Genomic DNA, 23,540 nt, shown 5'->3' with positions numbered 1-23,540 from the left:
CCACTCACACAATAACCTTGTATATACAATAACCACACAATAAAATATCAATAATCTGCAGGTTGTCATCATGTCTGAGTCTCAGGCTTCCTGTGTGTACCTGTTGTTATTGTGTTAACATGAGGAATACAACATGTTAAGAGTCATTTATCTGGTGAATGCTTTGAGCATTAAACTGTTCCTCACTGTTGCCTGAAAGCTGTCAAACAGTAAAACGATAAAGAATTACACGCAGTCGGGAAGATTTGCAGTGGGAAAACATTTGGGTGGAATGAAATCAGCCTCTGTGTAGTCAGAGGAAGAAGCCTTGTGGTTGAGAGCTTTACAGCAAACAAACTTGTTGTTTTTTTATTCACTAGAAGGGAAAACAAAGAAGAAAATAATTGTTTCCTGAAGGGATTGAAAATGCATTTCATAATTACGGCAGGGAAACATAGTGAAATATAAACATAATGTGCAGTTTGGAATCCCCTTAAGACCCGCGTGAGCAGAGGCACTTAAATGGCTCACAGATACCTCACATGATGTCAGATTGTTTAACAGTTTGCTCCAAAACAACCCAAACAATATTTTCTGTCGCTGATTTCCCCTTTTTCACTTCACATCTTCATCCTCCTCTCCTCCTCTTCCTCCTCCTCGGCGATGTGCTCTGGTTTTATGATGCTCCTCTGGCAGGTTCCTCAGCCTCTCAGCAGCCTGGAGATACAAGAACACAAACGTCTATACAGTGAAATAACTGCCAGGGTCACAGACACTAACTCCATCCCAAATCACTTTATACAGTTTAAACAAAGCTGAAGCACGTAGCAGTAATAAATATTGTGTGACTTAGTCTCATTTAATTGAAGTTGCAGTCAAACGTCCAATTCTGAGTAAATCTGTATGAGACTTGTATTTTTGAGACGATGGTTATTTGAGGGCATTTCTTTAATCATGTCCATGTCCATTGAAACACTGAATTCCTGGATTTCTAAGACTAAATGGCAGCGGTGTGCCGGTGTGAAAGTGCTAGAGGGCACTCGGGGAGCGCAGACCTGTTGAACCTGCACGTCTGCCTTCAGACTGTAGAGTTGTTGAATTATTCACCTGCTCGGGGGTGAGGTCTCGTTGCTCCTGGGCGAGCATCTCGTATCCCACCATGAACTTCTTAACCGTGGCCGAACGCAGCAGCGGAGGGAAGTAGTGAGCGTGCAGCTGCCAGTGGGAGTTGTCCTCCTCTAAATGGGGGCCAGTGGGGGCTCCTGAAGAGAAACAGCAGGACCGGAGAGAGAGATAAGACTCAGAGACATACTGGACAAGACTGTTTCTGTAGCTTCTTCTGACCCATGCTGACAAACAGAGGGGGGAAACAACTGGAGCTTTCCTTCACACTGACAGCTGCCTGGCAAAGATTAGCAGGCAGGTTGAGGGATTCACAGCCTCATCGATCAACACGCCGACACGATTTGGGACCCTCGGAAATATTAAACACGTCTGATATTTACACCTTGAAAGGTGCGCATTCTAGATGAGCTCAGTGTGTGTGTGTGCGCCTGTGTGTGTGGCGGGGATCGATGGGAAGGATTGAAACTGCTCAAAGCCGAGTTTCAGGTGAAGATGAGGCGAGGTTAAGCCGGGTCACGTCTGAGCAGCTGGCTCGTCTCAGCTTGTTGCGGTGTTTGTGTCGTGTGCCGGTTCTTGCCTCATTCGTTCCTGACAGTAAGAGAGGTTTCAGTCCCCGGTTGTTCCGTTTGGAGAATACTCGTAGGCTGCATTGACAAGTGAAAATGTAAAACCTAGCAATATTAGAGCAAACCTTGAGTTTAGTTTGCTTGCTGAGGCTGAAAGCTATCGACCCATAACGCCTGCATATCAACACACCAGACTGTGATGTTGCCTGTGTTTTATTCACCACAAAATGGAGTTCATCTATCATAACACTGTGCAGCTTCTGAGGAGCCATTCCAGACACGCCTTCCAACTTGTTTTACAAAAATGTCTGGTAAAGCTGGACAGCGAGCCGAAGGTTCACCGGTCTGTCAGGGCGGCTGCACAGAGCCAGACTGTCCCCGAGCATCAGGCCTCCTCTGGGGGAAGCCTGACTCCCCTGGGTGACAAACAGGCCGGGGACATCAGGTGTCACAGAGACTGTCTGGAACCTGTTTGCCAGCGGTTGGGTGCAAAGCAGTGACAGGGGCTGAAACGGCACTGCGGTTAGTTACAGAAAATCTGAACTAAACAGCCCCATCTAGTGCCCCCTACAGGCTGAAATGCAGAGTGCCACATTGGCCCCAATAAACATTAGTATGTAACCATGGAGAGTGTTAATATGCTGTGTTATATGAAGCAGCTCAGTCGGTGCTGCAGGTGTGTGTGCCTAACAGGGACGCAGCAGTCAGACTGGAAGCTGCTGGGGCTGCAGTGACATCTAGAGGCACAGAGGGGCAGATTGCAGAGTGGTTTTCTTTTTTCCTGCCCGTCTCTGCAAAACTGGAGGGATTAGTGGAAAAACACACACACAGACACAGAGATGATTGCACAATCAAACACTCCAACAAAAGGCTAATTAAGAATATGCATGGTCTGGGCATAACAAGCGCATTTGTCTCTCGCCAGCCGCACAGCGCTAACAAGGCCCTCTGCTCATTAAGGCGCCTGCGCCGCGGCCTCCTGTCAGCCAGCTAACGAGCTGAATGAAGGAAGAGAGACGCCGGTGACTTTTATTCCCGAGGACAGAGGAGGAAGATTAGCCTGCCGGACTCTCAGCCGAGGAACGCCGCTTGACATTAACGCTGGAAAAGATAAAAGCTGATGGGGCGACTGCTTGCTCCGAGTGCGTACGTGTGATGGCAACTGTATGAGTGTGTGTGTGTGTATGTGTGTGTGTGTGTGTGTGTGGGCGAGATGTGAAGAGGTTATGAGCCTTGTTATCACATGACATGACAACAAAGATCCAGCAAAGATGAGCAAGTTTAAAGCGGAGAGGAGAGGGGAGGAGAAGAGGGGAGAGGCAAACGAGGTTGTGCAGGGTCAGAGCAGCTGACCTCTATGACATCACTCGTGTTGGAGACTCAATACGTAAGTGCGGGGGAACAACAGAAAGTAACTCTTGATGATGTCATCAGCAGGATTCACTGCATCTGACGAGTTAAATCGTTTGACTTAATCGTCTGTTTACTAGTGTGTGTGTGTGTGTGTGTGTGTGTGTATGTCAGACGTCTTTCGTGGAGATAATTAGTGTGCGTTTGTCTTGTCAAAAACTAATAGACGAGTGCAGAAAAGAGGAAGAGCGGTGAAAAGACATAAGCGACCAGATAAAGGAGACAAAGACAGAGAATCATTAGAAGACAATTACCCTCCTTCACCCTGAGTGAGTGCTGCACAGACACAGATCCTCCTCCTCACTCTAAATGTGAAGAAGAACTCCCTAAAGCTGTCACATAGAAGGGAGAGAATCCTGTCTCCTCGAATGACCAGTAGGAGGCGGTGTAAGGTGGAGCTGCAGCTATTATGTGCAGATAATGTGTGTGTGGCACAAACAGATGTAATTATCAGACATTATCCTTAATTAGACGGAGAGAGTAGAAAGACAGAGATGATGTAAAGGACGGACAGACAGACAGACAGACAGGGGGAATGATGTGAGGAAGCAATGGCTGCCGATGAGGCTAACCGAGTGAGAACGCAGCACAGACCAAGGTGTGGAAAGCTTGTGTTTGGCCTTTTTAATGAATTACAGTTTTGAGCCATTTAATTAAACGAGCAGCGGAGTGGCCATGAGCCTAATCCACCGGATAACAGAGTCTAATGCTCAGCACTTTAACTGTTTCTACTCTCTAAGCCGCAACAATCATCTCCACCTGCCTCTCCCAGCCATCTCTCTCTCTCTCTCTCTCTCTCTCTCTCTCTCTCTCTCTCTCTCTCTCTCTCTCTCTCTCTCTCTCTCTCTCTCTCTCTCTCTCTCTCTCTCTCTCTCTCTCTCTCTCTCTCTCTCTCTCTCTCTCTCTCTCTCTCTCTCTCTCTCTCTCTCTCTCTCTCTCTCTCTCTCTCTCTCCCAGCCTGTTACACTGTATCTAATGTGCTGTATTCCCTCCAGGAGGAATAAGCAGGTAGCTTTATCTAATCCGTGATTTCCCAGCACGCCTGCTCCTTTTAAATGACTCCATTCCGCCACCCAGCCCATAATAAGCCTGGGCCGCCGAATAAAGAGCCGGCTTCCTCCACACCGGCTCATATAAAATACAAACACAGATGGAGTGATAGCACAACTCATTATGCAGCCAGGTCTCTCTCTCTCTGTGTGCGTGCGTGCGTGCGTGCGTGCGTGCGTGCGTGCGTGCGTGCGTGCGTGCGTGCGTGCGTGCGTGCCTGCGTGCGTGCGTGCGTGCGTGCGTGCGTGCGTGCTTGCGTGCGTGCGTGCGTGCGTGCGTGCGTGCGTGCGTGCGTGCGTGCGTGCGTGCGTGCGTGCGTGCGTGCGTGCGTGCGTAGGAACGAGAGCGTGTTCCAAAACAAGCTGGTTAGTCTGTGTCCATGTATATGCATGAGAGAGAGAGAGGATGCATGTCTGTGCACTAAAACACATCCATTATAATCTCAGCAGTTCCTTTCCCTTTAATCCTTCTTGATGAGGTAAAAATAACAACGGTTTCTTGAAAACTAAGTTGTCGTGTGTTCAAGTATTTAATCAGCTCCATAAAGGCAAACGAAAACACCCAGAGTACAACACGCCGTCCTTAGAACACTTAATTGGTTACAGTCTATTAAATATTCATGTGTATTCTTCAGATGTATCCTCATATTTAGATGCTAAGTGTGTGTTTGTGGGAGTGCGTATTTAGAGGGTATGAACAGCAGGAGGTGAAAAGATTCCCTCTTCCTCACGCCACGGGCGCTTTATTAAGCTTCTTAATCCATACGTATCAGACGGCGGCTTTGTCTGAGCTGTGCGGCGTGAGATGGAAAACTTCAGCGGCAAGGGCAGTCGGAGCGCGAGATTCTTACATCCACAGCCAAGAATTGAGGATGCATTCTCAACCTCTCAACTTTTTATAGGCATGAAATTAAATGGGAGGAAACTTTAAACCTACATGAGGTCAAGAGGCTGGAAAGAAATCATACAAAAAGTGAAATTTGGGTGAGGGATTCCTGAGTGAAGCTTTAGAGCTGCTGCATATTAATACCTCCCATATAGGCCTGGATCGGATATATGTACATTTAAACAGTACAAAAGGTCGCTGAACTCATATCAGTCCTGAGCACAGAGTGATGTATTGAATATGTGCTGCTAATTCCAAACTTACACAATAGAACTGTCTAACCATTTGGAGATTGAATGTGATCAAATGCGGCACATTGTGAACAGAAACAGATGTGTTCCCCTCGCCAAGTGCCCCAGATTCAAAGTCCTCCCTAATCCATCTCCTCTGCCTTACAAAGTTATTGTAGATCTTTAAAGATGCCGCGGAAAGCAAAAGCTGTGCCCCTTTGAAATGTTTTGTTTACCTCCTTATTGGACATGAAACCCTGGTAAACACAGTTATCTGATCCGGGGCCAATTCTAATCCGCTTTGGCCGTTCAGACCCGGGTAAATTTGCTCAGCTTCTTTATCAAGCGCCTGCAGAAGGCTCAAAATAAGGAGAAGTAATCCCTCCACCGTCTTCTGTCCCTGCCTGTTCATGGCAGAGACAGAAACCTCTAACCACAGCTGACCGGGTCCAAATGTCCGTCTGCATACAAGAATGAAAGAAACTTGTCCCTTGTCGCATCTTGTTTCATTGTCGTACCAGAGACTTGACTAACAAACGACTTCTGCAACAGTTGGATATTCAGCTATGTTAAGGTGTTAATCACACAGTCTTTCACAGGTAATTATACGAGTGGGTGAACTCTGAAAACTGAGAGAGAGTGTGAATGTGTGAGTGTGCGTGTGTGTGTGTATTATTATCACCACCTACCAATCTGAGAAAAAAAAAGAGAGAAGTCTTGATCAAAAGAAGTGAAACTCTTAGACAGGTCTCCAAACAGCACATGAACACTATAATTTAACATCTATGAGGAAGGAGAAAGGAGCGCAAAGCCTCTGCCAAGGCCAAACATTTATGACCTTGACCTCGAGAACCTCCCCACAGTAACTCGAGTGATCTCTCCCTCTCTATTAGCGTAGGAGATAATATTGGAAATCAATACTTAAATAATGACGGAGATGTTCTGCAGTAACCTCTTTCTACATCCACAACATCTCAACTCCACAATGTTCTGGTTTGAAGGCTGTACCGCCTCTTAGTCTCTGCTACCATCTAGTGGTAAGCCAGTGTTATAACAGGGCAGGCAGTCTGAATGGTTGTCTATGGCCTACAAATAACCTCACAAAATATACTTGAGAAATATGATCAGTGTTCTTTCCCCGGAGCAATTAAACAGGACGCAGCCGCAGCGGGGATTGATCCGTGTCACCTTTATCTTATACAAGGAAGGAGACCTCTGACTGTACTTGCTGACATCTCTCACACCGTCTCTTTTTGTACGGATAAATGTCAACCGCAAGCACTTCTTCTGTGTGTTAAATTGACTGCGTATCGGGCGTTTGCAGAGGCGACACCTTCAGGTCCCGTCTGTCTGTCCAGCAGCGGCTAAACGAGTCACTGCTACTATGGCTGCCTTGCATCAGAAGAAGTCATTGGTAGTCTCTGGGGTTTCATTCACCTAAACTATTTACGACAAACAGGCTTTTTTGTCTTACCGTGCCAGCCCATGGAGTAGGGAAATGAGACTTCAAACAGGTTGTCATACTTGGTCAGGAGTCGCCTCATGATGTCAGCCAGACCTAACATACAGAGGAGAGAGAGAGGCAGAGAGAGACAGGCAGAGAGAGACAGGCAGAGAGAGAGAGAGAGAGAGACAAAGGAGCGGTGAGATTCATCAGTGGGTCATTGTTCATTTTGAACGACTTGAGGGATGGAAGCTGGAAGAGACGAGACGTTAAAGTGAGAACTGAAAAGCAAATGGCGTGTGAGAGGAATGCAGAGCCTGAGTGAAGCTATAACCTGGAGAGAAGATGAAACTTTCATGGCACCTTAGGGAAAATAAAAATAACAGAAATGCCCGAATACATGAGAAATAAGAAAGAAAGACAGATACGGCAGAATATCAAACACACACACACACACACACACACACACACACACACATACATTAATCTTGGTGGACACACACACTTGAATGCAGCGTGTTTCTTTCCATACGTTTTTCCAAAGCCCCAGACAGACCAGAGAGAAGCAGCCGCATCAAGAATGCTGTAACATCAACAAACGCAGCAGTCGGCTGCGAGCGAAAAACGTGAGGTTTTAAGCGGCGCGGTGAAGCAGTGGAACAGTTTGACGTCACGCGCAACATCAATTCAGAGGTCGGCCTGGTTTCCAGAGCATGTTCACGGGCGGCGAGCATGAAAAACATTGAGCTCGCCGGGCATCCACGGGCTGAGTTTGTTATTCTGTGCTCCAGCCACACGTTTATCTGCCTGCACCACACACACACGGCAGGATAGAGAACGTTTACTCCCTCTGTCAACAACTGAGAGTCATTTCAAATACTGTCATGTAAACAGGAAGACTGTATGGATGGAATGTACCAACTCATATACACACTAATGTTGGAGGTGACAGCAAAACAAACCTAAACACAACCATTTACAGTATTAGAGAAGCAAATGATTCACTAATTGACATAATACAAGTCTACATCAGTTTAACTCTATGGCATCCATGCAAACACACTCTGTCTCATGTCTTTCTGTGTGTGTTTCCTCTGTGCAGGTTAGGTTAATGACACTGCCATTACCCTTGACCAAGGCACTCCAGCGGGTCGATGTGGAGTTACTCCCCTGGCTCCGCTGGTCTGTGGCTGCCGGCTGATGCTCAGTATTTCTCCTTCCTGTTTCCAGCCTGTGGCTCTTTGTGACATTTGAGGTCTCGATGCTGAATTGATCGGCTCGTTTCAAACCGGGAAACTTTGTCTGCATTTCTATCCTCAAGTATGCTGATGCATTGAAACAAGTGTGTGTGTTTCTACGTCTCCGTCTGAAAGCAATGAAAGAGGATAGAGGCTGTTTTCTGTTTTCACTCACTGTGCAGCAGTGTGGCGGCACAAGCGAATGAATGTGTTTTTTTGTTTTGTCGAAATAATCAAATAATAATATGAAAACTTTTATTTCACAAGGTCAAACAGATAAACCCTGTATGTGAGTGTCACTGCTGCAGCCTGTCCCAGCATGCACTGGGGCAGAATGAAAGAAAACAACCAGGACAGAGTTGCCAGTCCATCACAAGGTCAAGCAGACGCATTCACAGGGGTGACGCGGCGCCTGCGCTTGGCCTGAGCTGCATGTTTATGGGGCCTGCTGTGGGAGGAAGATAAAGTAGGAAACACAAATGAAAACCAGGACTAAACAACACGCCGGCGACCACGGCGGCCGGGAGTCAAACCCGGACTGACCACTGAGCCGCTTCAGAGGACGGGAACGATCAGTGCCTCGCTCACTCACTCGCTCTGTTGGTATCTTCACACACACACACACACTCACACTCACACTCACACTCACACACACACTCACCTTCTCTCTCCTCTGCCTTCAGGTCGCTGAGTCTGAGGACATGTCGTCGTGGTAACAGCAGCGTCTGGTAGGGCCACGTTGCCCAGTAGGGAACCACCGCCAGCCAATCAGAGCTCTCCACCACCACGCGTTCCTGAGCCAGAGGAGTATTTACATAAACACAACCTATATTTCAGCGTATATCTGCCTTCGTTCTTTCATCCTCCCTCAATATCGCTTTCATTATTTCATTCCATTATTCATGCTCTCCTCTCCTTCATCCTCCCTTCCTCTCTCTCTCTCTCTATCCATCTCACAAACACACGCCTTCGCCAGCCTCACAGTTTGGTTCAGAACGACGAGAATAATGACTAAAATGATTAAGAGGAAGAGGCCGAACACGCCGTCCTGTGCTTCAAGAAGAACGTGGCTCCAGCTGCTAACGAAGTCCATCAGGCAGGACGGGCTGATTGCAGCGGGGAGCATAATTATCATAAACGCTTTAAATGCCGAGTGCGTTACCAGAACAGATTTAACAAGCCGATAAGGAGGCGCAGACACGACCTGATCCCGGAATTACTTCCCATCACAGATAGATTTACGAGATGGTGTGTGTGTGTGTGTGTGTGTGTGTGTGTGTGTGTGTGTGTGTGTGTGTGTGTGTGTGTGTGTGTGTGTGTGTGTGTGTGTGTGTGCGTGCGTGTGAATTGTTAAAAAGATGGCGAGTTCTTCGGAGCGCCAGCAGGAATCTGTTCAAAATCAGCTGGGTAATAAATCCTGAGCCAGATGATCTTGCTTGCTTGCTCATTATCAACACGACTCGCGGAAACTAGTGGGAAGGCTTCAAAGTGGGAAAAACAAGAGGAGACCCACAGAGCACGCATACCTCCGCCAAGGCAGAGACGTCCTCCAATTACCAAGTCACGTCTCTCAAACATGACAAGGTTCCGTATTTCACTAGCAGAGTACAGCAGTGAGTCCTGATTTAGCTCTGAGGATTACAGAATGTTGTGTCGCTTTCCAGTTTCAGCGCGTTGTGAGCAGAGAGGAGATTGGCAGGTGAGCCGGGACTTTGGCTTTATGTATTCACCTCATCGCAATAAGATTCTGGAAATTGGGACGCAAAGCAGAGAAATAAAAGCCCTCACGTTCTGTGCACCTGAAGATTCCTCCATTTCCTGCATTTTTGCCCCTCATCTCAGACGGATTCAGTTATTGCAGCTCAGTTATTTATCAAACAGGGGCGGCGGCCTGGAAGTGCGACTTTGCCCTCATCTGAGGTGCAACTGGCAGGCAATCAGGAGTCAGAAATGGACGCCTCTCTCCCATATATGCATACGCATTAAGGGAGGATCAGACAAATCAAGAGGGACTGGGTGAGACAATTGGATACAGGCGGGTGTAGATTGGCACTTCTATCATAACAATAGACGAAGGAGAAGATCAAAGGCAAAGGGAGGCTGAAGGGTGAGAGAGTGAGTGAAAGTGTCCAGAGCCCCTGATACTGACTGATACTGTTAACGTAGCAATCAAAGATCAATCATCCAGCTAGGCCTGTATGCCCAATTAAGCCTCTCTCTCACTCTCTCTCTCTCTCCATGAAGAGAGGGAGAGGGACTGTGAAGGCCTGTGAGACCTGACTGACTGACTCACTCACTCACTCCCTCCCTCACACCCACTCTCTCACTATCTCATTCACCCACTCACTCTCCCACCCCCAGCTCTCTCACTCTCTCACTCTCACCCCCACTATATCACTCTCTCTCTCTCGCTCTCACTCACTCTCTACAGGGACTATAATGGTGTTTATAACCTCTAATGAGAAATGGCACTGATTAATCTATCCCAAACCGACTCATTCAGGTATTTTAACTGAACGCAATGTGGCAGCTTTAGATTCTACCAGAACAATTTGTATCTGTTCCTCTTCTCAGTTGCCAAAGAGTGAAGGACGGAGAGAATGAATGACTGCAAAAAGGCCAAACGGACAAAGGGAAGAAAGTGCTATTCGTCTCTTTTAATGTGAACAGATGCAAGGCGTTTAAAGAGGACGGCGTTAAGTGGCTGGCCGTTATTGATGCCATCCATTACTTTTGCTTAAACACACACATACACACACACACAGTCCATTTGTTTGGGGTCACCAGTCAATTTGTTCTCTTTACGATTTCTCCCAATCAACATCTCAGCTTCCTTCTCTTCAATCTCCACCTTCCTCCTCCTGCCAACAGGTTTGAATAAAGACTGAAGGACAAACTTAATCACGCATAGCTCTGCCAAGTGTGTGTAAAGCCCAAACATATTCTGTTCTAATAACATAGCAGCACAGAGAGACAGAAACCATGATAATAAACAGGAAACTGGACCGATCTCTTTAACTATTCAAGGTCTCAGAGCTGTTTGTGTGTTTCTGTATCAGCAGCAACTAAACGGCATGTTTATGGTTGTTGCACGTTTCTGCCCTGTGGAGTTTGAAGCTCTAACGTTGCCACAGGAAGAAACAGCTCACAGCCGGCGTGAGCAGAGTGAAGGTCGGCAAACAGGCCGGATGTCTGCTTCACTCAAAGATCGACACCAAAAAGCAAAACGGCTAAAGAAATGAAAACAAAATGAAAATGAAAACACAAGCTGCTCTGTGTGTATTATATGTGGTGCTGACTGTTCAACAAGAGCTCAGTTGAATGACAAATATGAGCAGAGTGAAGTTTCCTACGCGTCATCACAAATGTTTTAGAAGCAGGATGGCGAAGGGTCGCTAAGGATGAGGAGCTCCACAGAGAGGGAGGAAGAGGAGGACGTCCTGAAGTGGAGTCCGTGCAGCCTGCGACGCCCGCAGAGTTTTATTCAATTAGCCGAGAAAGTTTTTGTTTCAAAAGTGAAGAGAGAGAGAGAGAGCGAGAGCGAGAGCGAGAGCGAGAGAGAGAGAGAGAGAGAGAGTCTCCCGGGAAACAAGACGCTATTCAAACTCCACCGAACACTGCACTGCACCAATTTACTGTCCTAACCTCAGGTCAGGAGAAGACACACACACACACACACACACACACACACACACACACACACACACACACACACACACACACACACACACACACACACACACACACACACACACACACAAGCAGACAAGGACAATTTACTCCCAGGCATGCTTGCAAACACACACACGCGCACACGCGCGCGCACGCACACACACACACACACACACACACACTTCTGCTTCAGCTCTGATTCTGTAAAGGTCAGTTCCCATGAGAAGCTGCCTCTGAGGTTTGAGTGTCTCCGCTGCTCTTCCTGAAACCTTAACACACACACAAACACACACACACACACACACACACACACACACACAGTATCCCTGACTCCTCTCTTCCTCGTTACCTGCACCTCACCCCTGTCTGTCTCTGTGAATCCGTCTTCCTCTGTCAGTCTTTGCTTTTGTCTCTCCAGCCTGTCTTCTCTTTGTCTCTGTCTCTCTCTCTCTGTCTATCCTGTCTTCTCTTTGTCTCTCCGTCTCTCTCTCTCTATCCTGTCTTCTCTCCGTCTCTCTCTCTCTCCGTCCTTCTCTTCCCTTCACACCCCCGTCTCTGTCTGATCCTACACTCCTTCAGTTAATTTCATCCTTTGTCATCAAACCCCGATCACCCGCCGCCTCTGAACGTTCTCGAGAGGAAATTAACGACTTTGCATCATTAGTGAGACGGGCAGACCCTTGTCCCAGACGGACCCCAGTGCGTCTCGGCTCCGCGTCTGTGCGCCGGCTAATCAACAAAGACAATGGCAGTGATTTCTTGCACAAAGCGTGAAAATGAGACGCCGGGCCGCCTCGTCTCGCCGCGCAATCGGCTGATTTCTGAAGGGTCATTGTCTGGTTAAACTTCTTCCTTCTTTAATTACGATCTCATCTCTCTGTTTTCAAGCTTTCATGTTGTTACTCCTGAAGATCTGAGAGAAGCCGAAACTCTGACAAACAAGCCGCCATCTCAGAAGAGCCTGGTGTGTGTCGTGCTGACGTGGAGCTCGCAGTTTTCTATAATAACGTGTGTGAGTATGAGTGTGTAATGCTTCATCATCAGATCGGCTTGTTGGTACTGTGAGATGTAAGTATGTTAAATCATAAAGTAGCAGATAAATAAGCAAACTCCCCACAGCTTCAGGTGGAGAAGTCGAGTTTAATTAAGCAGCAGAAAGTCACAGAGTTCATTTAGGCTTCATAACAAGTGGCGGCTTACTAATAAGACGTTTGCCATCGTGCTTAACGTGCTCAGTGCTGTGCTGTGCCCCGTCTGAGCCGGTTACTAATGCTGACGCCCTCCGCACACACGGCTGGACACACACACACACACACACACACACACACACACACACACACACACACACACACACACACACACACACAGAAGCAGTTAGCCTAATCTTCACGCAGGTTGAAGATGGATGCCACAGCATTATGCTAATCAGCACCACTGCTGTCCAATCACACGCTTCGCTGAGTGAAAGACAGGCGAGACAGAGAGAGAGAGAGCGAGAGGGAGGGGGAGAGAGAGAGAGAGAGAGAGAGAGAGAGAGAGAGAGAGAGAGAGAGAGAGAGAGAGAGAGAGAGAGAGAGAGGCTAACTATAAACTCAAGACCTTTAAAATGAGACAAAAAGGTCATAATTCAGTTTCTGTTACAAACTATATTAACTGTTAGTGTTAACTGTGTGTGTGTGTGTCCCACCTTCCTGTCTGCCTCCTGCCTGGCGTACTGCAGCAGTAGCGGCTCTCTGTGGTTCTGGTAGTACGCCCTCTGGCATCGGTCCGACAGCGCCGGCTCGTTTGGCAGGAAGCTGCTGGCCCACACCTATGATGTCACGGGAAGCAGAGAAAGGAGACAAAGAGGAGGAGGATGACCACAAGCTGTTGGCATGAACGGACAACAGAACCAGGTCGTGTGCGTGTGCGTGCTGCTCCCATCACTGAGGCGGTGAAGGAGGGGATGAGCAGCATCTTTACAGCCTCTCAGTGTTAATGATCCAATTTAGATTTGAGGAGGTTGATGAGGTTAATTGTGAAAATATTTACTCAATTATTGATTCACAGGTGTTTTCACTCCGTCTCGCTGTTTCTTTAGGTGCTGATCTCACCTGTGAGGCTGCCACACTGCCATAAAGAGAGAGAAAAAGAAGGAGAAGAAGAAGGGCTTCATTGCTCCCTCTCTCTCTGTCTCTCTCTCACTCTCACTCTCTTAAATGGGAGTTGTTGATGTTACCATATAGTCCATGCACATATACACACACAGCTACCTTTGCTTGTTTGTGGGTGTGTGTTTCTGTGTAAACACACACACACACACACACACACACACACACACACACACATACACACACATACACACACATACACACACACACACACACACACACACACACACACACACACACACACACACACACACACACACACACACACGCTCTAAGTAAAAGCAACTTCCTGACTGTGATTAATTCCCTCCGCTGAGTAAACCATTGACAAGTTTAAAGCCGTAGAATTGATAGGACGTCTCTCAGCTCATCAGCCACCAGCTGTCACTCTGTATTAATCATCCTCAGTAAATATGGATGCAGTATTGAGTCGTAATCACAAACAGAGAGCGCCATGCTCCGAACAGACGAGGGCCAGGAGGTCACTAACACCTCCATGAATAACTCACACACACACACTCACATTATGTACGTCTGCACACAATGGTGTTTTAGAGGCGCTAAAAGCAGGAATACACACACAGACTAAGATTTAAACACAGACTGTAGTTAATAAAGGAGTTATGTAACACGCCGGCTTCATCAAAACCTACATCCAGAACAATGAAGACAAACACAGGCAGAGATATAAAAGCTCTGCACCTTGTGTGTGTGTGTGTGTGTGTGTGTGTGTGTGTGTGTGTGTGTGTGAGAGAGATCTTCATCAGTGTGCTCACTCCTGTGCTGTATTGCCATAGCGATGACACGACAATTCTGATACTTAAGAATCCATCATAGCAACAACAACACACCATACCAGCCCCCTCCACAAACCACCAACAACACCACAGCAACCACCCCAGCAACAACTGAGCTAGCAACCACCCACAGCTCTTTAGCAACTGCCCTAGCAACCACCCAGAACACGACATCAACCACTCCAACAACGGGCGTTAACACCAGAGCAGCACCTCTAGGCGAGTGACTACTCTAAACACCATAACTGTGCCGGCAACCACCCAGAACTGCAAAGCAACTGCCCTAGCAACCACCTAGAACACCAGAAAACCACGTGAACTACGCACCAAGGGCATCAGATATCCCATAATTAGAGTAGTCTCCTTGTTAGTAACACCATAAGTTCCCTTTTTCCCATATTTTCCCAGTTCTCTGCCCATAATTCAAGGACCCAGCATGGGCGGAGTCTCCCCTGATGTGATGATCCTTGAGCGACAGGGCGAGGCAGACGTGGCCGCTGTGTGTAAACACATCAGGCAGGAATAATGGTGTTTGTGGAAGCATTTACAGGCCTGGCAGCATCTGAAGCTGAGCCTCTGTTTGCACACCTGTGAATCTGCACACACAGACACACACCGATCTGTCGTCCAGCTCCCACAAAACTGTCCTTCCTCCAAGAAAAGCAGCCCGGATAACTTATGCAAGAAGGAAAACAAAGTAGAATGAAGACACTGCTGCCATACTTAGTTATAGAAGTATGAGAGGCTGCTGAGCGTCAGCCCTCTCTCTTCAGTATGTAAATGGAATAACACTTGACTCCTAAGAGAAAAGGGTTTTGATGTTAATTTGGAGTATTCAACATTCAAGGGACTATATATAGATTAAGCTTCTTACTTAAAAAGGCATCTTATTATTCCAGACACAGACGGTTTCCTTCTCTGCCACATTACATTTATGAGAACACACACACACACACACACACACACACACACACACACACACCTCCTGTCTCATACTTCAAAAAGGCAAATCTGCATAAAACTAAAACCAAACAGATTATCTATATAAAAACGATGAAACCTTGAATCCAGATTGGATTTTTAAAGACGTATGAAATTCTCTTATACTAAAATCTCTCCACAAACAAACTGCACAAAGACACAACTCAACACTGACATGCATACATACATATTGATAAGGACTTCTTGTTTCTTCTATCACAGTCCCGTGAAAGAAGCCCCAAGTGCTCCTTATACTTCAAACATGATGTCATCTTTTCTTATTCAAATGAACATGGAGGGAGTTTGTCGTTGTGTGTCACTGAAGTTGACTTATCACGCAGACGTCTTGTTATCTGTGACACAGCTACTCACACAGAGACAAAAATCAACTCCAGCTGTGGCGCCAAGTTCAATGTTATTCTGAGATAGACGCTGCCCTCTGCTGGTGGCCTCTATACTGCACCCTAAGCACTTTGCTCCTTAAGAGTTCAGCCTCGTGTGGAATTTGGTTGGTTTAGCTTGGTTCAGTCCCTTCCTGCACTTTGCTGTGCTCTTGCCTCATAAACATTCTCTGCTCTATCATATTTGATATAATGATTAATTTGAAGTGGATTTTAGATTTCCAGTCTGTAAGGAACATACAGGATGTGTACAGGCCACAGATCTCAGAGCAGCTGTGAGATTCATTCAGTTCATCTAAAGGGCCAATCAGTGAAACCAACAGCTGTTTTGTTTATTTACATTTAATTCCATGTTTTGACCCCGTAAATACAATTTTCAATGGTGAATAAAAGATGAAGTTGTTCCATCCCACTGCATCAGGATCAGCCCTATGTTCCCTCAGCCCAATGGTCCCACAGCCCTATATTCCCTCATTACTAATAAGGCCCTATGTTCCCTCAGCCCTATGTTCCCTCATTTCTAAGATTTTTGTCAAAATTAGGCCCTATGTTCCCTCAGCCCTATGTTCCCTCATTTCTATAAGGGTTAGGGTAAGGGTTGTCTAATCTTAGAAATGAGGGAACATAGGGTCTAATTTTGAAAAAAAATCTTAGAAATGAGGGAACATAGGGCCTAATTTTGAAAAAAAAATCTTAGAAATGAGGGAACATAGGGCTGAGGGAACATAGGGCTGTGGGAACATAGGGCTGAGGGAACATAGGGCTGAGGGAACATAGGCATGCTCCCACTGCATCATCTGATCCAGAGACACCGTTATGACTCTAAACGCAGCCAGCAGGATCGACTGCAGAGGAAAATAAGTGACCAGCATGTCGGAAAGCTGCTCCCGGATTGTTGTGACAGCGCGGCCTCCCCTCTTCCACGCGTGTATTTCCCCCGAGGTAGCAAACAGCTGCCAGGCGCCTCGGAGGAGCGACGGACGTCATAAACTTTGGGGTAAGAAGCGAATCCGATCCGACGCGGGATTCATGCAGCAGCAGCTTCCGAGCAGCCCGACGCGTGTTCCAGTGGGAGATGAAGGAGTTAGAACGGGGCTCAGGGGGAACACATCTGACAACCTGACCAGTCCGCTCGACTCAAGACGGACTGAGGTTCAGTTTCAGGTGACGCAAGAATCTAATTAAAGAGATGCTACAGTGAAGTCAGATGTGCTCGTTTCCCAATCTAGGCTGCGGACTTTGATCCGTCGCTATAAACCATTTGGCACAAAGAGGAAGACGACTTGAGTCCGTTTATATTTACAAACTGAGTCAGGACGGGTTCCATGACTGATGATGTCATTCGCATGCAGTCGATACTCTGATGGAGCGTCTCTACTGTGATAGAGGCAAACGTGCAAGTTCGACGTAGAGAAGATGCTTGATGAGGAGATTTACAATGTGGGAGTGGAAACACTTCACTTTATGCCGAGTGAGTGAAAACACTGCAGTGATTCCTCATGTTTATCCAGGCAGGACTGGAGGCAACATTTGTTTTCTCGATTACGTGGGACGCCGACACGTTTTTAGCACACACACACACACACACACACAAACACACACGTCTCTGTTTTTATCTTTGAGCCTCGCGGTAATTCTCTCAAAATGAACTCGCCGCCGTGACAGTTTGATAGGAAAGCGTGTCTCGCCCTCTCTCTCTCGCTCCTTCTCCCTCTCTCTCTCTCTCCCTCCCTCTTTATCCTGAGTTGTTTCGCCCGCGTCGCCTCTCTGAGTGTGCAGCGCGATAAATCACTTCAGGGGTGATGTAGGTGAGAGCGTGTACGAAAATAAGTCTGTAACATAAAATGTACGAAAAACACAACAAACACAGGCGAGTCAATTAACAGCTTCTGCGGAGAGACTCGGCTACATCAAACACATCCTGCTGAAGACATCGGGACGTGACTGGAACGCTAAAGGCGTCGGGGGGCAACGACTGAGGAGCGCAAATTGGAGTGATCGGAGCTATCGGGCCTGAGTGATAAGAGTGTTTGGTATTTAGTGGTTTGAGCCGCACCTCGAAAGCAGCAGAGAGTGAGAGTGAGAGTGAGAGAGAGAGAGAGAGAGAGAGAGAGAAAAAAAAAGAGAAAGAGAGAGAGAGAGAGAGAGAGAGAGAGAGAGAAAGAGAAAGAGAGAGAGAGAGAGAGAGAGAGAGAGAGAGAGAGCGAGCTCAACAAGGTGTGTGCGTGTTTGCGTCTGTGTGTGAAATGAAGATTTTGAGTGATAGTTTAATCTTTATTGCTTCAAAATCTGGAGACGGCTGGAGTGACAGAGCAATTAAGGCTCAGTAATTATGCGTCCTGCAAACCAGATGTGTATACTTGTGTGTGTGTGTGTGTGTGTGTTACCTGACAGTGAGGGTGTGGGTTTGAACAGCCCATCGTGGCTCCTTTATTCTCAAAGATCTACAAACAGAAGGGAGAGAGACGTTTTAATTACATCATCAGGATAAACAAACAAGGCAATGTTCATAATAATGCATACAGGACACACGCGCACGCGCGCGCGCACACACACACTTCCACCATGAAGAGGTAACGCTGAGGATTGTCGCTGTCCGTGGTGCTGAAATGTTTCTGACCGTCAAGAGTTTTCTCTCTTTATGTTTACGTCCCTACGATGAGACATTAAAGACACTAATGTGAGACATACCGTCCATATGCTTACATCACCCCTAGAGTCTTTAAGTTCATGTGAAAACCCAACCAATCATAATGTAATTTAAGAGTTCAAATGTCAAACGAGCGTGTTGTTCTAGATTCCATTTAGCTGCAGTTAAAGATGAAGTTATTATCCTGATTAGTTACAGTGCCCCAAACTGTCCTACCATTTGGGCCCGGCTCCGTATCGGCCCATCGACCCTCTGAGCGACTCAGCACAAACGCTGCGTCTTCATTTCTCTGCCTTGTAATATGATTTGGGTGCGACACAGGAGGAAGCGTTTGGTTTGATATTCAGCGTATTAACTTTGACATCTCCTCCGCTGGTGTGTGAGTCTGCATCGCGCCCACGGGGGGAAACATTAAACTTTCATCTCATCCAGACGCATTCAACTGGAATGAACGGGAGGGAAGAGGCGGGGTGGAGAGTTTAGCTGTTGAGTTGAGTCATTTTGTGCGTCTCCAGCATACCTGAACCCAGGGGTAGGTGCGGCCCAGCTCCTCCATAAGCTCCGCCCACTTATCAATCACCCTGACCACCTCCTCCTTCTTCATGAGCGGCAGGGTGACGTCAGACCAGGGGTGGAAACACATGACCTTGCTGAGAGACGAGAGAGAGAGAGAGAAGGATGGAGGTTCAGTCACAGTTTCTTCTTCTACATTTGTTTTCCTGCAGACACCAGAAACTTCTTTGTTCCTTTTTTTAAGTCCTATTTTGCTCCAAATCTATTCAAACTGCTGCTGTTGTTGTTCTAACTGTGATAAATAAGTTGTTTGCTTGCCAGGGCCACTGAATTCCTTCTATTCATCAAGGGAGAAACGCACGACAAATACCAAAAGCGTGACCGTCCGTCAATATCAACACAATTAGCAGCTCGCTTCTCTAATCATCGTGCTGCATTCAAATGTTCCACCGCTTTGGGAGAAGACACTGACAGCAAAACAAGCCGCGAAAAACCCTCCAAACTGTCCCTGTTGTCTTCCTGGCGTGCAGCAGCTTTTTGCTTACAGGAAGAACAAAAACATGGGGATTATGAAGAAGTATCCAATCAATCTAATCAATGAAATTATCACAGTTGTTTTCTTTGGGCGTTTTAAAAGGAAGACAAAAGGAACTAAAACTCACAAAAGTCTTTAGAGAATTAGCAGGAGAGGAACGGTGAGATGTGGAAGGCACAAAGGGAATCACGCTGGCTTTGTTTTATCTTAAGGTGAAGTATATGTTAGGGTAGAAAAGTATTTACTCATAAACTTTAGTATAAGAGTCGGAGGAGTACAGCAGGAAAACATGAGAGCGGAGAGACATTTCACTGTTAACCTGCAAAACCCACAGGACGCGACCCCGCATTTAGACACTTTCTATAGAATGTTAGATGTGTGTGTGTGTGTGTGTGTGTGTGTGTGTGTGTGTGTGTGTGTGTGTGTGTGTGTGTATGTGTGTGTGTGTGTGTGTGTGTGTGTGTGTGTGTGCCACAGAGGGATCCCAGCTTGACTGAATTTTCTCGGCGGTCTGACGCGATCAATAATTGAACATGACTTTGGTGTTTATGCTCCGAGCAAAGCTGAATGCTTGTATTTATAAATTGTATATGAGTATTATAGAGCTGTAGAGCACTCCGCTGTGTGTGTCTGTGTCTGTGTGTTTCAACCTCGCAAAACAAAATGCTCCAAAGCAATATCGCCCAAAACCAAGTGCCTTAAACTTGAAAAGACGTCATGAATGCACAAACGAGGTGATAAATGAATGAAAGAGTAAACAAACACAAACGGGGCTCCGCTGCTTTACAGCTGCTGAAGGTCCACGTCTATATTTCATGGGTTTGTGTCGTACCTCGCATGAATGATGGAAGCTGTCCTGTAGAGAGTGAGCGTCTCTAAGAGGCACTCAGGAGGATCGACACCGCCTTTAATTATGCAGAACACAGACTAAGTATCTTATCCGAAAATATAACACTGATCAGTTGAGGAGGGAACCAAGAAAAATGTGTGTGGAAGCACTGAAGTGTGTCATATTTGTAGTGATGTGAGGTTTTCAGGCCGTTTCTAAGGAAAGCAACTCAAACCTGAAGCTTTTCCTTGGATGTTTGTATTTCAGCTGCGGCCCACAACTCAATCCCACTAGCAGAGACGCCAAGTTGTACCTCAGGTGGGAGACGGGAGATCGTTTCTGAGACATTACAGCTTATAAGCAGGTCCCGCTGTGCTCAAGGAAGAGGAACCGAATTAAACTCACATCATCGCCGCGCAAAAACCTGTTTTTTGTTACACCGCGTCAGACGCAGAAAATTGAGTATCACAGCGAGAGAGGAAGAAGGCATCAGAACAAACAGCCTCCTCCCTCCAGATCCCCAATAGCCTCATCAAATACGTCCCCGAGTCCCCGCTGAGCGACGGATGAGCACTCAACGTGTCAAGACTGCCCGCCGGGATAAAATCAGTGTCATTTCTACTTTGCTACCTATCTGCGTTATTGCCCGTGAAGCTCTCGACTCCTCTTTGTATTCGTCATGGAAACGGCGACTGTGCGTTCCACTGTCGGCCTCCCACAAAGCCAAAGGGCTCTCGTTGGTTTGGAGGATAAGCATCAAAAAGCTTGCAGAGACAAAAATGAGACAAATATATTACATTCTACTGGCAACAGATCACAACTGACTTGTGATTGACATATTAACTTCTACGTTATGAGGGAAGGTTGTCTCCATACAGAACATAGAGCATCCAGAGGTGACTCACACAGGAGAGCCAAACATGCTCACAAACAAAGAGAGAAACAGCTTAAACATTTGTCTGAGAGCAGCTTAATGCTTCAATCAACGTCAAAATCACATCAGATCAAACTGTTTAGTTTCTCTTCCGTCACTACAATGACACATCTCACAGTTACACACTGAGGACCTGCATTAGTAGGAAATTAGAATGAAATTGAGATTGATTACACCAAACATCAGTACATAAATATCTATCGACGCTGTAAATTTGTGATACGGGCTTGAAACTCAATTGAGTCCATTTGTGAGTCTACAGCGACATCTGGTGGTGGCACAGAGGGGCCTCACGCATGAGTCTGTGTGATGTGTGAGTTTGTTGTGTTTGGTTGTGAATGTCACGAGGCCGAGTGGCGTGGTGAGCGCTGATTACAACAATCAGCCCGCGATGATGGCGGAGGTTAATGAATGTCAACGCGCAGCACGGCGGCTTTGATTGAACTCATCACACTCTGGATGCTAATTTAATCAATTTCTTTTAACAAAAAAAATAAGACGCCTTCCTGATTGAATTTCACAGTGACATCATGCTTTGGTGGTGTTTCATCTAAGTGTGATACATTTACCAGATGGAACTTGAAACCATTTTGTCATCAACGTTCTAATGAATACAGAGCAATAACAGAGAAGAAGAAACAGTTTGGAGTCTTTTCTTGATTTGGCCTGGGAGGGGAAAACTGTGTAAGACTAAGTAACATGAAAGAAAGACTAATTCTAAATGAATTTTATCTTCCCTGAGGTTTTGTTGTTTTCTGCATAATGAATCGTAAACATTTCTGCTTCTGTGTCACTTTTATTCTTACCAGACGCCCCTGGCTGCTTTAGACTGGAACAGTGGATGTTGATCTGGACCTGAGAACCACAACAGATGAATACACATTTGAATTTATTAAAGAATAAATGTATCCAGGCCTGTTCACGTCGTCTACATCTGATCTCACCGGGATCTGGAGCGTCTGGCTGAAGAGCGGGGAAGTCATTGTCAAAGACAAAAGTGCTGCCATAGTCCGGATTCACCTTGACAGAGAGAGAGAGAGAGAGAGAGAGAGAGAGAGAGAGAGAGAGAGAGAGAGAGAGAGAGAGAGAGAGAGAGAGAGAGAATAAATCCCATGAAGCAAAGTTTCCTTTCATTTGCATCTTGGCTCAATCTTCTCAGATGTAATAAAGAACAAATGTTGGTGACAGTTTGAAGCTAAATAGTAAAGGCGAGATAAACTGATGTCCTGATACCTCTCCGTTTGCTCGCGTGTTTCCGGGGCAGAGGGGGTTCCCGGGGTCAAACCTGGGCACGTGGTCCTCAGGAGGCTTCTCTACCTGACCGGCCCAGGGCCTCTTCATGCGGTGGGCAGACACCAGGACCCAGCTGTCCTTCAGAGGGTTATAACGCAGGTGCTGGTGCTCTGAGGGGGAGAGCAGAAGACACACACAATGAAATGAAGAGACAACACACACACATACATACACACAACCACAACAAACAGGATCTCAATCTGGGAGTCTGTCAGGAGGCAGGAACAGAAACAGAGACATGAAGGAGGAGTTGTACTAACACATAAACGACTCTAACACTTGTTAATGTCATGAACCCATGCCGAAATAATTATTGGCCCTAAAAACACTCTGTATGAATAAGGCGCCGTGTAGGGATTTGAACTGGTAGTAGTCAGATGAAGACGGAAAACCTTAAACGGAGACATTTTAGAGGGAGTCTGGTTCCTCTCCGATCAAATGAATGAATCAAATGAGCTAAATTAGCGTTTTAAAGAAAGAAATGTAAACAATGTACCTTTAGGGTCAAACTCTACTTCTCCTGTGCCGCTCATGCTCTGTTAGTGTCTTTGTCGCTGTTTCTGACCGTTTGTTTACAAGTTTGAACAGCGACTTTGGCCACAAGACTCAACTGACTACTTCCTGTTTTTGACAAGCCAAACACAACTGGCGCTTCAAGCCTATGAGGAAAACTTTCTAAAAATACACAAAGCAGATGCACAATCGTTTTAATGATAGATAAAATCATTCAAATATGTTCGGTTAAGTATGAATTCTATCTTAAATCACATTTTTGTGGGCAACTTAAGCACAAATAAGCTGAAAAGAGAGAAAATATTAAAGAGTGTTTTTACGTTTTTCTGGCAACCCTCAAACTCG

At 46.4% G+C, this 23,540-nt stretch overlaps 1 protein-coding gene across 1 annotated transcript; it reads right to left on the bottom strand.

Moving 5' to 3' along the window:
- Positions 1–313: 313 nt before the first annotated feature.
- galt (galactose-1-phosphate uridylyltransferase) lies at positions 314–23,305 on the bottom strand. Its single transcript, XM_076158662.1, has 11 exons — positions 23,179–23,305; positions 22,623–22,792; positions 22,334–22,409; positions 22,196–22,244; positions 19,099–19,228; positions 18,316–18,372; positions 13,287–13,409; positions 8,589–8,721; positions 6,720–6,803; positions 1,087–1,241; positions 314–696 (listed from the first exon to the last, which is right to left on the bottom strand). The coding sequence occupies exons 1-11, from the start codon at positions 23,213–23,215 to the stop codon at positions 595–597; spliced, it is 1,116 nt and encodes a 371-aa protein (XP_076014777.1). The 5' UTR covers positions 23,216–23,305; the 3' UTR covers positions 314–594.
- Between the last annotated feature and the right edge of the window lie 235 nt (positions 23,306–23,540).

Source organism: Genypterus blacodes, unplaced genomic scaffold (assembly GCF_046128005.1).
Source record: "Genypterus blacodes isolate CSIRO-AG114 ecotype Tasmania unplaced genomic scaffold, CSIRO-AGI_Gbla_v1 ptg000085l_1, whole genome shotgun sequence".
Taxonomy (NCBI): Eukaryota; Metazoa; Chordata; class Actinopteri; order Ophidiiformes; family Ophidiidae; genus Genypterus; species Genypterus blacodes.
Note: the sequence above shows the minus strand (reverse complement) of the source record. Positions and strands in the feature narration are given on the sequence as shown.